Source organism: Protopterus annectens, chromosome 16.part0, assembly GCF_019279795.1.
Source record: "Protopterus annectens isolate FY-2018-M chromosome 16.part0, PAN1.0, whole genome shotgun sequence".
NCBI classification, from domain to species: Eukaryota; Metazoa; Chordata; order Ceratodontiformes; family Protopteridae; genus Protopterus; species Protopterus annectens.
In genome coordinates this window covers 335233112-335248332 of record NC_056750.1, presented here as the reverse complement: position 1 = coordinate 335248332, position 15221 = coordinate 335233112, and the positions used below count along the sequence as shown (strand labels likewise).

Sequence of the window (15221 nt, the reverse complement as noted above, 5' to 3'; positions counted from 1 at the left end):
CCTCCTTCTCCCTCAGCACAGGCCTTTAGCCATTCCCCCTGTTTTAGACATTGTGGATGATGTGTTTTCGGAGTCAAGCTTGACACCTGACTCCTTACCTCCGGCTCCCAGTAAGCCTGACAGATATTACAGGGTCCCCGACTCACATATATTTTTATTTAGAAACCCTGCTGCTGATCCTGAAACTATTTCACAGGGTCCAAAGGGAGTTAAGGCTTCAACAGCAAAGAATCCTACCCCCTCTGACAGAGATTCAAGGGCACAGGACAGATGGGGAAAAAAAGGTTTATACATATGCAACCTTGGCAATCAGAGCCTTAAACTGTCAATTTCATATGCTTAAGTACCAGCAACATGTTATAGGATTGCTGAAACAGAAAATGATGTTGATTTCTGAATGTGCAGAAAATAAAGAATTGCCAGAATTATTGCATGCAGCTGAACAGGTTGGAAAGCATACTTTGCAATGTGGTTTTGACTCCTTAGAGGCCTCCTACAGGGCCGCAGTTACTGGATCTGTGATTAGGAAGCATGCCTGGCTAAAGGAACAAACTTTGCCTGATCATGTTAAAGCTAAATTGCTAGATGCACCTTTACAGCATGATACTCTGTTTGGTATTAAGGCAGAAGAGGTTTTAAAGAAAATGGAAGACAAAGCTAAGTCTATGCAAACTGCTAAAGACTTCTTACAAGTGCAGCCACCAAGATTCAGTAGACACTGGCCTTCAAAGAATTGGTCCTTTCCTGTGTCAGACAGAGCTTAAAGGGGCAAATCCAGACGCCCTAAAGGTTCCAGATACCAGGCACAAGATTCATACAGGTCAAAGCAATGGGGCACTTCGACCTCCAAATCTGGAGGAGATAAAGTGCAAACCTACAGAAAACAGTCCCAGTGACTTCCCTCTGCCTACACCAAGCACTTAACTTTTGGCAGCACCCTTAGGGGGAAAGTTAGCACTTTTTGCTCAAAATTGGCAGTTAATAACCCAGGACAACAAGTGGGTACTAAACATAGTATCACAGGGATACATATTCCATTTCCACACTCTGCCAATGGCAAACTGTTGGCCAGATCTGCCCAAAAATCAATGGGCAGAGGCACAGAAACAGGTTACATCCCCCATGGATATGAGGGCCATTCAGCCAGTGCCAGAACAGGAAAAAGAACAAGGTTTTTACTCAAGAATGTTCCTGGTACCCAGAAAGGACAAGGCCTGGCAGCCAATACTGGATTTATCAATTTTGAACACATACCTGGACATTCCAAAATTCAAAATGCTGACTTTACAGCAGCTTCTGCCCATGCTGGGCAAGAATGCTTGGCTGGTGACATTAGACCTAAAAGAGGCATACCTGCATGTCCCAATAAGGCAGTCATGCAGAAGATACCTCAGATTCAAGTCTGGCTTAATGCATTACCAATTCTCTACACTGCCCTTTGGCTTATCTACTGCACCCAGGGTCTTCACAAAGTGCCTGGCACCAGTAATTGCATTTTGCAGGCAAAAAAGTATACAACTATACCCTTACTTGGACGACTGTCTCATTCAAGCAGAGAGCAAGGACATTCTTGTTCAACACCTGGTGTTTGTGAAAAGGCTTCTAACATGCCTAGGGTACACAATAAACGAAAAGAAATCACAGCTGGTACCCTCTCTAAAGATAACATTCCTGGGCGTAAGCTTGAATACAGCTGCGCAGATGGCTTACCTCACCCCTGACAAGCAAAGGCAACTGACTACATACTTCAAACTGATGGCAGCAAAAACCCAGTTATCTGCAAGACAAATTCTACAGGCTTTGGGCTTCATGGCATCCTGCATCCTACTGGTTCCATATGCGAGACTGCATATGAGGAAACTTCAGTGGTACCTAAAAAGTTTATGGAGTCAACATTTTCAGAGTCTGGAAACGAGGATTCCTCTCATACCCTGCCTACAACAGGAGTTTCTATGGTGGGCAAAGGCATGTCACCAAAACATGGTACGGGCCTTCACTCTGCCCCCTGCCAGCCAAACCATTACAACAGACGCATCAGATTATGCCTGGGGGGGCCCACATGGCAAGAAGATGTATTCAGGGCATATGGACCCCAAAACAAATGCATCTACATATCAACCAGAAAGAGATGCTAGCTGTTCAAAATGCCCTAACAGCCTTCAAGGACTTACTTCATCCAGGACAACTACTGATAAAGACAGACAACACCATGGTCAAGTGGTATATAAACAAGCAAGGGGGAACACACTCATACCCCCTTTCCAGATTAGCCATGGCACTGTGGGACACAGCTTTGACCTTCAAAATACATCTCCAAGCTCAATTCCTGCCAGGAAAGCAAAATACTCTGGCAGACAATTTAAGCAGAAACCTTATGGACCCTCACGAGTGGAAACTAAATCCACAAGTCTTCAGCATGATAACAGAGAAATGAGAGAGCCCAGACATAGATCTATTTGCCTCTCCTCAAAATTATCAATTGAAAAGACTCTGCACAAGGACTTATCACAGACAAGCATGGAAAGTGGACACCCTATGCTTCAGTTGGAAAAACCTGTCAGTTTACGCCTTTCCTCCTCTGCCTCTTCTTCCCAAGGTCCTCCTAAAAGTCAGACAAGAGAAACCAAAGATGATACTAATTGCCCCGGACTGGCCCCGCCAATACTGGTACCCAGTTCTAAGGAACTTGTTTCAATACCCAGCTTGGACCTTACCTCAAAGATCTCAACTACTGTCCCAGCAAAACAATCAGATCCTGCACAATCAACTCCAGACACTGAACCTGGCAGCATGGTTGATCATGTATTTATACAAACAACTCCTCTCAGTAAAGCTCTGATGGATGTCATTTTGGAAGCCAGAAAGCCTAGTACTAGAAAATCTTATGCTGATAAATGGAAGAGATTATGTGCTTGGAATCAAGCACAAGGAACTGATACAGCAGAACCAAATATTCCTCAGATATTACAATACTTAACTGAAATGCTTGACAAAGGCCTATCTTTCTCTTCAATTAAAATCCATGCCTCTGCCATTTCGGCTCATTATAATACAGAGCCACCAATCTTTTCTCATCCTTTACTAAAGCAGTGTCTTAGAGGAGCCAAAAGTTTAAGGCCTCCTAGAAGATCACCATTACCTGCATGGGACCTCAATTATGTATTGGAAAAGCTCACCCTGCCTCCCTTTGAACCAGCTGCTACCGCTGATATAAACTTCTTATCATGGAAAACAGCTCTGCTACTGGCAATTACTTCAGCAAGAAGAGTTTCAGAGCTACAGGCCCTCATGGCTGTAGAGCCTTTTATCATATTTTACCCAGATATATTTATATATATATATATATATATATATATATATATATATATATATATATATATTTTTTTTTGTTGTTTTATTTTATTTGTCTCTGAGGACAAATCCTACATTTATGCCTAAGGTGGTTTCCAGTGTGGCTCTTAACAAAACAATTCATCTGCCAACCTTTTATCCAAATCCGCAGAACAAGGGGGAGAGAATTCTGCATTCCTTGGACGTGCACAGACAGCTTAGATTCTACTTGAGCAGGACTAAAGCTCTAAGAAAAACTGAGCAATTACTAGTGACATATGCTGCAGGATCAGAAGGAAAGGCTATTACAAAGTAGACAATTTCAAAGTGGATAAGCCACTGCATCCGTTTCTGCTATTTACACATCAGTAAACCTGTCCCCAAGGGCATTGGGTCTCATTCCACCAGAGCTGCAGCTACTTCAGCAGCCATTCTCAGAGGAGTACCAACCAAAGACATTCTAGAGGCTGCTACTTGGAGTTTAGGTCCTTTCTGACTCAGTATTCAGCAATCCCTTACACTATTCTAGCATGTCGAGAGGTCAATTACTGGCGTCCTCTCCAGTTCAGCTGGTGAATCTGGGAATCTTGAGGCAATGTTATAACTGCCTCATGTACACAGACAACCCTCTCCTCCTCCCAACAAATACAAATATATGTGAGAGATGCAACTATATAGCCAAACTGGAGGCTAAGCTCTCTTGACTCAGTACTGGAAAGACCAGCCAGGAGGAGAAGGTAACCACACACACCACAAACCCAGTCTCACATAGACCAAACACAACTGCAAACCAAACACATAAACCCACAAAGACCTACTCAGAGGCTCTAATTAAAAATCTACTAAAACAACAGAGGCCTCCAAAGCAGACATCCAAGAAACCATTACCTCAAAACATAACACATGCAATACATATTTCTCAAAATCAGTGTGCCAAACAGTCACAGCCCTTAAGGCCTAACAACATGCCTGATACACTTGTAATAGGTGACTCTATAGTCAGACACACTGACGTCTCGCTCACCAGACTGAACAAGGAAAAGGTTACAGTAAGCTGCCTGTCGGGCGCCAGAGTCCACCACATAACACAAGCACTCAGGTCACTCCAAAGCAAGAACAAATATGACTCAGTCATTGTCCATACCAGCGTGAATGACCTGAGACGTACCTCCCTGGACTACATGAAAAGAGACATAGAGGAGCTCTTTGATTATGTAGCCCAGGCTGGTATGACCCTGACCCTGAGCAGCATCTTACCCTCACCAAGAATGATGCCACAGTACAAAGATAAAATGATCAGCTTTAATAATTGGCTCAATTACTGGTGTCATTCTAGGGGGATCCAATGTCTGTCTGCTTGGGATGACATGCTGGACAAGCCACGCTGCTTCGCAAGGGACGGCTTGCACCTGTCACCCCTAGGCTTCCGGATATTGGCAAAGGCTCTTGCCACCCCCATAGTGCCTTTTTTAGGCAAGGCTCAAAAAACAAACCCACCTCCCTAGAAAACACAAGTGGAAAAAAACTAAGGGTAATGCTGCTCAACGCCAGAAGTCTAAACCTCAAGATGCAGGCTCTCGAAGCCCTCCTCAATATGGAGAGCATCAATGTCTGTGGAGTGACTGAAACCTGGTTCAAGGCTCCTGAGAGCACCCCAGCACTACCAGGTTATAACTCATATCATGCTTTTCGGCCCCAAAACTTGGACCGAACCACAAGGGGAGGGGGAGTGTCCATATTCATCAAAGACACCCACACCTCCAGGATAGTGGCAATGCATGAAGCATCAGAGACCATCCACGTGCAACTAACCACAGGCAAAACTGCCCTACAGTTTGTAGCATGCTACAGACCACCCTCTCAAACTCAGGAACCCCACTCAGCCTTCCTGAAGACACTGGAGAGTATGAATGTCTCTCCAGATACCATCATATTGGGAGACTTCAACTACCCAAACATAGACTGGGAGCATTACTCAAGCCCCAACACCCTAGCCCAAAGGTTCCTAGAATTCATAAACTCAAATGCGATGGAACAACTAGTCACCACTCCCACAAGAGGAGATAATATACTAGATCTGATCATCACAAACATGGGGACACAATGCTCCACACCGGAAGTATACCCCTCACTGGTGAGATCAGACCATAAACTGATCTCACTGGAAATCCACATCCCGCCCCCACCCCCAGCACAAAAGACCACAGTGAGGAACTTCTCAAAAGCTGACTTCACACTTCTTAAGACTGAAGTGGTATCCTTCAAGGCCCCTGGGCCAGTGGAAACCACAGCCCACACCGCTGAATCCTTTATAAACACCTTCTACGGACACCTTCAAGAATGCATGGATCGTGCAATCCCAAATAAAACCAAGACCCTTTCCCCCAAAGGCAGGCGTCCTGTCTGGTGGACCCCAGCCATAAACAAACTTTACAACAGGAGGAGGAAGCTACTACAGGACAGAGCAAAATCCCAAAAAGGGAAGGCATCTCTGATCAGTACTAGCAAAAAACTACGATCACTCATAAAATCATCCAAGGCCAACTTTGAGAGAAAAATCGCAAAAGACACTAAAGATAATCACAAGGCCTTCTTTAGTTATGTTAGAAACCTGGGTGGAAACTCCCAGATATGCTCAGAGTTAGTTCAAAATGATAAAAAATACACTGAACCCACAGATATTGCCAACATACTGGCAGACAGGTTCAGTGCAAATTCCCAAAAGGAGAAATATCTATCTCAGCTGAATGTAGCCTCCCTGACATCACAGATGTCCAGGTGAGAGCCGCCCTCTCCAAGGCTAAAAACACAGTGTCCCAGGTTGTGTGCTACATGAACTCCAAGAGGAACTAAACTCGCACATAAGGCTGCTGTTTAATCTTAGCCTTACTACAGGATACGTACCCAAAGAATGGCGTACAGCAACAGTGGTTCCACTCCACAAAGGAGGTGCTTCTACGGACCCTGGAAATTACCGCCCCATAAGCTTGACGAGCCTGGTCTGCAAAGCTATGGAGAGGATCATTATGGAACTCATAAACAAAGACATTGGTGACCTACAGACACTTGATCCTACCCAATTCGGCTTTGTTAAGGGCAGATCCTGCCTTTTGAACCTAGTCGACTTTTTTGAAACAGTCACTAAGGCCATTGATGAGGGTAAGGCAGTTCACACAGCCTACCTTGACCTTGCAAAAGCCTTCGACACAATACCCCACTCGGGCATCATAGACAAGCTCACCAGCTTAAATGTAAACCCATATGTCATAAGATGGATTGCAAACTGGCTAAAGGACAGAACCCACAAGGTCAGAATTGCTGGAGCCATGTCAGACTCTAAGCCAGTTACAAGTGGTGTCCCACAGGGCTCGGTCCTGGGACCCCTCTTGTTCGGCATTTATTTCTCAGAAGTACAAGCAAACATAGGAAGATTGTGGCTGACAAAGTTCGCAGATGACTGCAAGCTGGGCACCATAATCGATACTCCAGCGGACACTAGCATCCTTCAGAAAGGCCTCACAGAAACGGATAACTGGTGCCAGAGCCATGACCTTAAACTGAATGCCAAAAAATGTATAGTTATACCCTTTGGGAAAAACAAAGTATCCACAAATTACCACATAGGTGATAATCCATTAATTACGGAAGACGTAATCAGGGACCGAGGGACCCAAGTTTAGTGACCTCTCATTTGACACCCACATTGCCAAGGTGGTTAGGAAGACCTTCTATATTGCCCACCTTATTATGAAAGGATTCACATCTAGATCAAGAGAGGTCATTGTGCCCCTATACTCTTCCCTTATCAGACCCATGATTGAGTACAATGCCCCATTTGGTATGTACCTTACCCAGCACCTGCAGCAGTTGGAAAGACCCCAGAAGTACCTCACCAAGAGGATCAAGGGACTCAAACATATGTCATATGCTGCCAGATTGAAGAAACTCCAGCTCTATTCAGTCGCATACCGCCTACTCAGAGGTGATCTATGCCTGACATACAAGGCCATGTCCAATCCGGAATTAATGGACATGCTCCACCTAAAAAAATCCAAATCCACCAGAGCCACGAGAGCGAGAGACTTGAACCTCAACACAGAAATAAATAGGACATGCTGGAGGGACAGATTCATAACCCAGAGGCTCCCTACACTCTGGAACAGAATCCCAGTTCATGTTAGGCAGAGCCCCTCACTGACTCTCTTCAAGAGAAATCTCGACAAGTGGACTGGAGATCGTAGGTTTACCCCGGGGGTCATCTCTGTGTCACTTCTAGACAGAGGCACAGTAAACTAAACCCTAAATGGGCACAGTATTATCATTCCAGGGGGTGGCGGTAGCCATACACACTCTGGCTAGGCTTATAAATGCCCTAGGGCAGATAGCCTAGTATGAACCTATGAACCTATGTTCACACCTTTACAAAGCATTATCATTTGCCTCTCTACTCTAAGTCCATGGCAGGCTTTGCCACTGCAGTTCTGCAGGACCTTATAGCCATACCTAATGCTGTTTAGCTCCAACCTCCCAACAATAGCTTTGGGATTCTACCCAAATGTAATGACTGCAACAGTGAAACACGAAGAACATAGTACAGGTGTGTACACTTACCATAAATGTAGATGTTCAAATGTATTCATTGTTGCAGTCCAGGTTTACCTGTCTGGCATCCCCCAGTCATTCTGGAGTTTATCTTTCCTTCTCTATCTTCTGCAACCTATGTGGTGTATTTGCTTGTAGATAAAGGTAAAGTTTATATTAATGCATGTGTATATATATATATATATATATATATATATATATATATATATATTTTTTTTTTTGCTACCCTTTTGGGGGCACCTGACATCTGGGGCAAGAAAAACTAAAGAAAATGGCGTCGGTCGGCTGCATGTTTTATACCCCTGATGACATGATGTCATGGAAGAGGAGACTGCAACCGACGCAGGACCCAAGACTTTGGAATCCAGGCCGACTGAGGGCAACCTGCCAGCAGATTACCCAAATGTAATGACTGAAACAGTGAATACACTCGAACATCTACATTTATGGTAAGTGTACACAACTGTACTTTGTTGTTTTTAAAGATTGTAAAATTATTACTCTTAAAATTTTTGTAATACTTTAGAGCTTTTCTCCCGAGGCCTTCATTGAAAATGGACTCCTACCCAGTCAGACTTTTCCAGTAGTCAAATGTCAATAAATAAATAAATCAGCCAGCAGTTCCTCCTCCATCTTTACTAAGGATATATTAAAGGAATTTGTATTCATAGGTGTTGTCTGGCTGCTGCTGCCACCCTCCCTCCTATTTTTATAGGATTTAGTTTGACAAAAACATATGTAACTGTGCTGCCTCTCCACATAATTTCCATAGTGCCTTAAACTGAGGGAAGTTTTTCCCAGTTTTGACATCATGTGTTAACTTGTGTACCAAAGCTGCCAGATGTAGTACTTTGTTCAACAGCATCTGAATTTCTACAAATGTAATAAGATAACTTCTCCTTGTCTAATGAATACACACAACTTGCAACTTTGTCTAGTCATTTGTTTTATGTCTACAGTTGTTGAACCCATTAGTATGTGTAACCATGCTCCTAGAATCTAATAGTCCTTTCAGTTCATTTCCATCCACCAGTACCATATATTTGACTAACTTAGTATTGTTTCAGAGGCAGTATGCTTGTTGTGCTACTCTAGTAGTTACTGAAAATATACTGATGGAATGTGATGAAGTATCATTATTGTTTAGAAATCGCATTTTTGTAGCCACAGTATTTAAAGTTGTTATTGCCAGTTTGTGGTTAAAAATCTCATTTTTTTGTTCATTGCAATATTCTAACTACTAATTAAACAATATGTGCCTACTTTTCCCCACATCTGAAACAAGGTATTTTAGTTTGACGATTTTTGTGTATTAAAAGTCGTCAGCATACTTTGTTACAGGCTTAGGTTGCACAATTTTAAACAGTAGTTCAGTAGCTATTAACCATTCAATTAATACAACCAATTTATCAGTACTCTTAGGGTCACTCTGAAAAGGCCACTTACATAAATTGAGAGTATCATTCTGAACTTATCAACTGCAAAAATATCTACAATTTATCACCCTGTGCCAGTTTATTTGCTAACCTTAAATCCTGCCACTGCCTCCTAACCCCAGTCCTACACATTACCTTACCAAAGTTCCTTTCCCTAAGAGTGCCACTAAGCAAGACAAACACTCATTCACATACTCATGGCCATTAGATGAAAATAAAACAATAAAACTGTTACCTAACCTAGCTCTTATTCTACCCCCTAACCTGTAAACATTTGCTCACAAATTCTGACCCTAATGCAGAGACTTCTGAAATGTCCAAAAGCTCTGGCATTAGAACAAAACCCCACTGCACACAGCCACAGCTCATGCACCATAGAAACCGTCTTTGATCTGAGATTTGAAAACTTTTGTAACTGATAAACAGGACTTTTGATGTGAAGTGAAAGCAGTAAACTCTCTTGATAAAATTTGTATCTAGTATTGTTGCAGCTATATACACAAACACAAGCATATATGAATGTTCATATTTTCAAATGCACAAACATATATTTAAGTAATTATTTGTCTGTCTATCCTTTGATGGCCTGGCACTGGAGATCTTTTACATTCACTTGACCTGTTACCAACTGAACAGATGGGACTTTGGTTTAGCAGCTCGTCTGCAGGACTACACATACAGAAGTGCAGCACAGATTTCCAATGCTGCACTGCCATGTCAGCAATCCAGTTAACTGGAATGGGAGTAGAACCCCTCTGCCTTCTGGTCTTCCAGCACCAAAGGTGTGTGCGCTGTCATTTGGGCCAGTGACTCTTGCTATGAGCTTAGCTAACACACAAGAATGATGAAAGGAGATTTTATCAACAGGGACAATTACAAATAAGGGAATAGAAAATAGGCAAGAGGGGGTTCAAATTTACTGGAGAAGGTTAGCAATGAAACTGATGTGGGAAAATAACTATGGAGGGAAATGTGATGGTGGGATGAGGTCAAATAGAAGTTTGAACTGCACATTAGAGATTGTCTTCCCTACCAGGGATTGATGAGTATAGGCAAAGAGAATGGGATAAGGGAGTTCTAAGTTAAAGACAAGCTCTGGTTCATTTTTTAGTTAAGTTTAGAACAGAAGCTGCCATTACAAAAAGAGGTAATTAGTAGGGCATGTAAAATATTGCATAACTATAATAATCAATCAGATGATGTAAGAAAAGATTGAGAAAGAGAGTCTGCAAAGCCAGTTTACAAAGGCACACAGTGGGTGGGCATCTCTATGGCTCCTAAATATGCAACAAAGTCTAGGACTTTTTGTATGGAACTTTTTGCACAGGTAGTATTTTTAATACACATCATAGGTATTATTTTTAATACACAGTCTTAAATTGTACACACTTTACTTTTGAATGTCTCCATGTATTGTATTTGCTGTTCATTATATTCAAAGATATATTTAACAAGAATCCCCAAGTAGGTTGAGAAAAGCAGCGGCTTAATTGCTTTTATAGTAATTCACTTCATTCATGTTTTGAATTGCACTTTATGCTCTGAATAATTAGAACTGATGTGGCATTCCATAACAGGGAACAAAAGCTGACATGATATTTGAGCAGGTAGTAAGCAATGAGATATTAGTGATGAAGGAATTCTGTGCATGTTTCAGTTATCAGAATATCCGTGTTTACATACATGAATCTGAAAGCTTAGTTGTGGATGACTGCTTTCAGTTTTAACTCTTGAGGTTACATAACCTGGAGAAAATATACTGTTTTCCTTTGAGGGTATGCTGTCAGTGTGGTAGAATATTTAAGTCATGGGAATCCCCACAACCATTGCAAAATTTGTGTGCGTATTTATATATATTAGTTGAGCTTCTGTTTTAGGTTCATGTAAATGACAGTGTTTTGTTCACAGACTAAATGAATGCAAAATGATATTCATTCCTGCATTTGCCCACAAACCCATTTCCGTCTACTCTCCAGATGGTTATTTAGTGCTTTTAATTAGTTTTTTGCATTCTAATTTGAAGTATTAAACTGCATGGCAGAATAAATACTGTACACTTGAAAGCAAGAAATATCAGACTATCTTACTTGAATAATTTTGTATACCACAACACGTTATTGCTAGGCAGTATGTTTCTGTCTGCAGTAGTAATAGTAGAAGTCAAGTTAATATGCATGGTCATTTTCGGCTCTGTTGCTTTTACTAATTTTAAACTTTGTTTGTCAGGTGCATGTCACTGTGAATTCTCCCAGTCCAGAGACCAGTCAGGCTGCACCATGGGAGACCAAGCAGGAGGAGTGCCAGGGTGTTGAAGATATTAGTGCTGACAACCTGTACTTCATGGGTAAGCCAGCATTCGTCACTTTATGGTCTGTTAATGCAAGTAAACCTTCACTTTAACAAGGAGCTTTATGTATTTATTTGTTTGATGTGTGTAACTCACAGGCTCAGAGTAGTCATACTTGAGGTACTATGGTGTAATGTGAAGAATAAGAATAGCAGACCATACTGAATCGACATGAGTATTAGTGCACAGGTTAAATGTAACATGTTGCACAAGGGAAATCAGGGACGGTATCTCGGAGTATATCAACGCACAGGTACCATGTATGTTAACTCAGTTGTCTGCCATGGCATCTTCTAGCAGTTTTCATTGTACTTTAATAATACTTTTAACTTACCTTGACTCCATGTGGAAATAGCACTGGCTGCAGGCATCTAGTCTGCCTGTAACCACTTTCAGTACCACAGCTGTAACAGGTGATAGCCTCAGGCTACAAAAGACCAGTCAGGAACTGAATTAGTTGTGCCACTTCACCAGTATGCTGATTGTCAGGAAAACCATAATAAGCATATCATGATTTAGTATCAAAATGAGGACTGGCACTTGGGTGAGTACAGGTTGGTCGAATGCTTGTTTTCAAAATGTCATAATGTTACTCTGGAAGTGGTCAAAGTTATATTGGTGAACATGAGTATACATTCACTGATATGAAGTAGACCTTCTGAATGGAGCTCTCGCTGCAATGCGGATCCGGAAATGTATCCATTTCCTCACTGTAGTGTGATCTTGGAGTTGGTATATATAATATGCAGGGGGTATAGGGGGTGCACACCCCCCTGCAAAAAGTAAACAGAAATATGGACTTTCGAATTCAGATGTTTGGGAGTTCGAATGTCGATTGTAGTCTTTCATGTTCAACAGTTATTTTAAATGAACGTCCGAAAAAAAATTGTGACATTTATTTTAGTAGTAAACTGCATATAACAGCAATATGATGGTAACTTTTATACATGCTCACTATGGCGTTTGATCAGAGTGTTTGAAAATAAAATGTATGATCGCAAGTAAAAGCCCCAGAGTGTGGTGGTGATGCAGGGGTGCTGTGATATACGGGTTCTGTTTCAGAAAGTGGGCATCAAATGAAGTAAGAGAGGCTGGAGTAAAACTTAACTAATTAATCACTGTGATTTTGGTCAGATCTGTCAGTTTACAGCTAAAAGTTGGCAATCTTGTTCTTGGATGCAAGATTCTGATATTCTACCATGTAGCTACCTTTGGGTGAACTAAATCATTTGATGACAAAACTGCTCTTCAGTAACATCTTTTTCTGACATCTTGTTTTGTTGAGCATTGCAGTAGGAACCAACTATGTCTCTCGCTCTCTCTCTTTGAAGCCTGTTTTAAATTGGAAAGAAAACATTATTAAATGTAGCACAGTTAAATAATCTGCAATTATAGCAGAAAAGTGACCCAAACCGATGCATCTAAGTGCATCTCAAAGTGACCCAAACATGCACCTCTAAATGCATCTCAGAGTGTAAAGGGTTATATCCTATAGTACATTAGTCCAAGAAGATCAGAGTTTATTCATCATCACCTTTTTTCCCCATTTTCTGCATGGAATTTGGGTGTTGTGACCTAACTGCTGTCATCTCTGTTGATTCAGTGCCTCTCTCTCCTACCTTTTTTGACAGTCCTTGCCTGACTGTCACAGGTTTTCTATCATGTCCATCCATCTCTTTGCTGGATGCCCTTATCTATTACTGTCTTCCTGTTTCTCCCAAATCATCTTTACCAGATCATGTTCTTCTTTCCTACACATTCCCAAACCACCTTAATTTATTCTCTTTGACATTCTCTGCAATTTGAGCTACTTTGGCTTGCCTACTGATAGCATCTTTTTTTTCATCATTCTCATAGTCTGCATCCTACCACCCATCTCCAGCAATTCATCTCCCTCATTTCTAGCCTCCTCAACTGCTGTGCCTTTACTGCCCATGTTTCTGTATGATGCAGTATTACTGGTCGCACAACTGTGTTGTACACCTTATTTTTCAGCTTCTTTGGCATTCTTCTGTTTTACATTATCCTAGACCATAGCCCCTCAGGTTCTAGCTTTGACCTTCTCATTCAGACTTCCTTCTCTTCAAGTACCCCTCCCAGATACTTGAAGCATTTAACCTGCTCCACTATTTTCCCCTTCTGTCTCAATTTTCAACAACTTCTGATTTCCCTCATTTGCTGCCATGACAGCTATATTATCAGTACTCCATTTCATCCCATGTGCCTTCAGTTTGCATTCAGTTCCATTCCACTGTCATTTGCTGAAGTTCTTGAATCAGATTTCCTTGTAATGCTTCATCTGCTTACAAGCATCTTTGTTGATCTGCCCCCTTGACCTCTTTGCTAATGCAGTCCATCAACAGTATGGTGGGCTTAGAGCTGAACCCTGATTCACTTCTCACCCTCTAATGAGACTCCCTCTGCGTCTGAGCACGGTTAGAACTTTTGCCTTGGGCCCTTGTACATAGCCTGCATTAATTCTACCAATGTTTCCTGGACTTTGAGCCATTGCAGGACTGCCCAGTCCACTTTCTTCGGACCTTGTCATATGCTTCGTCCAAATATAGGAATGCCAGTAGGAATTGTGACTATGTGAGATATTGCCGGCTGTGCCAGTAGAAGTAGGGCGGTGGATGTGTAACATATGCCAGCACATTTAGCTGGAAGTTTGTAAAGAATTACATGTCATTTTTATAACAAACTGATTTGTACAGAGGCTTGTGTTGAAAAATGTGTTTGTAAAGCTGCATGTGTTAAAAAATGTACCAACAAAAATGTACCAACAGTGGGTCCTGACTGTGTTATAACTGATTAAATGTGTATATTTTAACAGAGGATACTGAAGGAGAAGAGGTTAATCTCAGTCCAGCTAACTTTGAAAAATAGTAAGAAATTAAAAGACTTAATTTAGGCCTTAAATATTATATTTTGCAGTTCTGACTGCAGCCAGAGATGAAATGTCCGTGCCAGAGAATGGTTGCTTAGCTCCTGAAGGAAGAATGGAAATGTTTTATGGTTTTATATCTTCCGGATGCTGTAACACATCTCTGCAAAGCTCTGTTTGTATGTTAATACATATGTGCTAAATTCTGGTTCAGTTTTAGCAATGGGGGGGCAGCATGGGAAACAGAAGTCAGATGACAAGATGTATGTGATGTCATTCTTTAATATAGGACAAAAATGATGTGTTAATACCAGATGAGAGAGAAGTCTCAGAGCACTCTGTTTTTGGAACCTGACAAAGAAGGATTCCTCACCTACTTCATCTTGTGTTGCTCTAGTAAATGAACTAGAAAATAGTACATCTTTAGATCAGTCAGGAACATCTAGAGAGATTAGTTAGTACTGTTTTTCTGTATCTGTGTGAATCTATTTATCTGTGTTATTTTAATATTGTCTGTAATTGAAACTCTGATATTTATTGTAAATAGATATTTACTATTTTCATGTTCTTTTATTATTAAATATATTTAAACTTTTCATTGTGGCTGGTCATTTAAAGAATA

The 15221-nt window shown here is 41.4% G+C and overlaps 1 protein-coding gene across 1 annotated transcript in view; it reads left to right on the top strand.

Moving 5' to 3' along the window:
• Window positions 1–15221, top strand: part of MIGA2 (mitoguardin 2) — a 1296375-nt gene that overhangs the window by 484448 nt on the left and 796706 nt on the right. The window contains exon 5 of the mRNA XM_044058371.1: window positions 11595–11712. Within this exon, the coding sequence (XP_043914306.1) occupies window positions 11595–11712 (118 nt within the window). The remainder of the gene's footprint in view (window positions 1–11594; window positions 11713–15221) is intronic.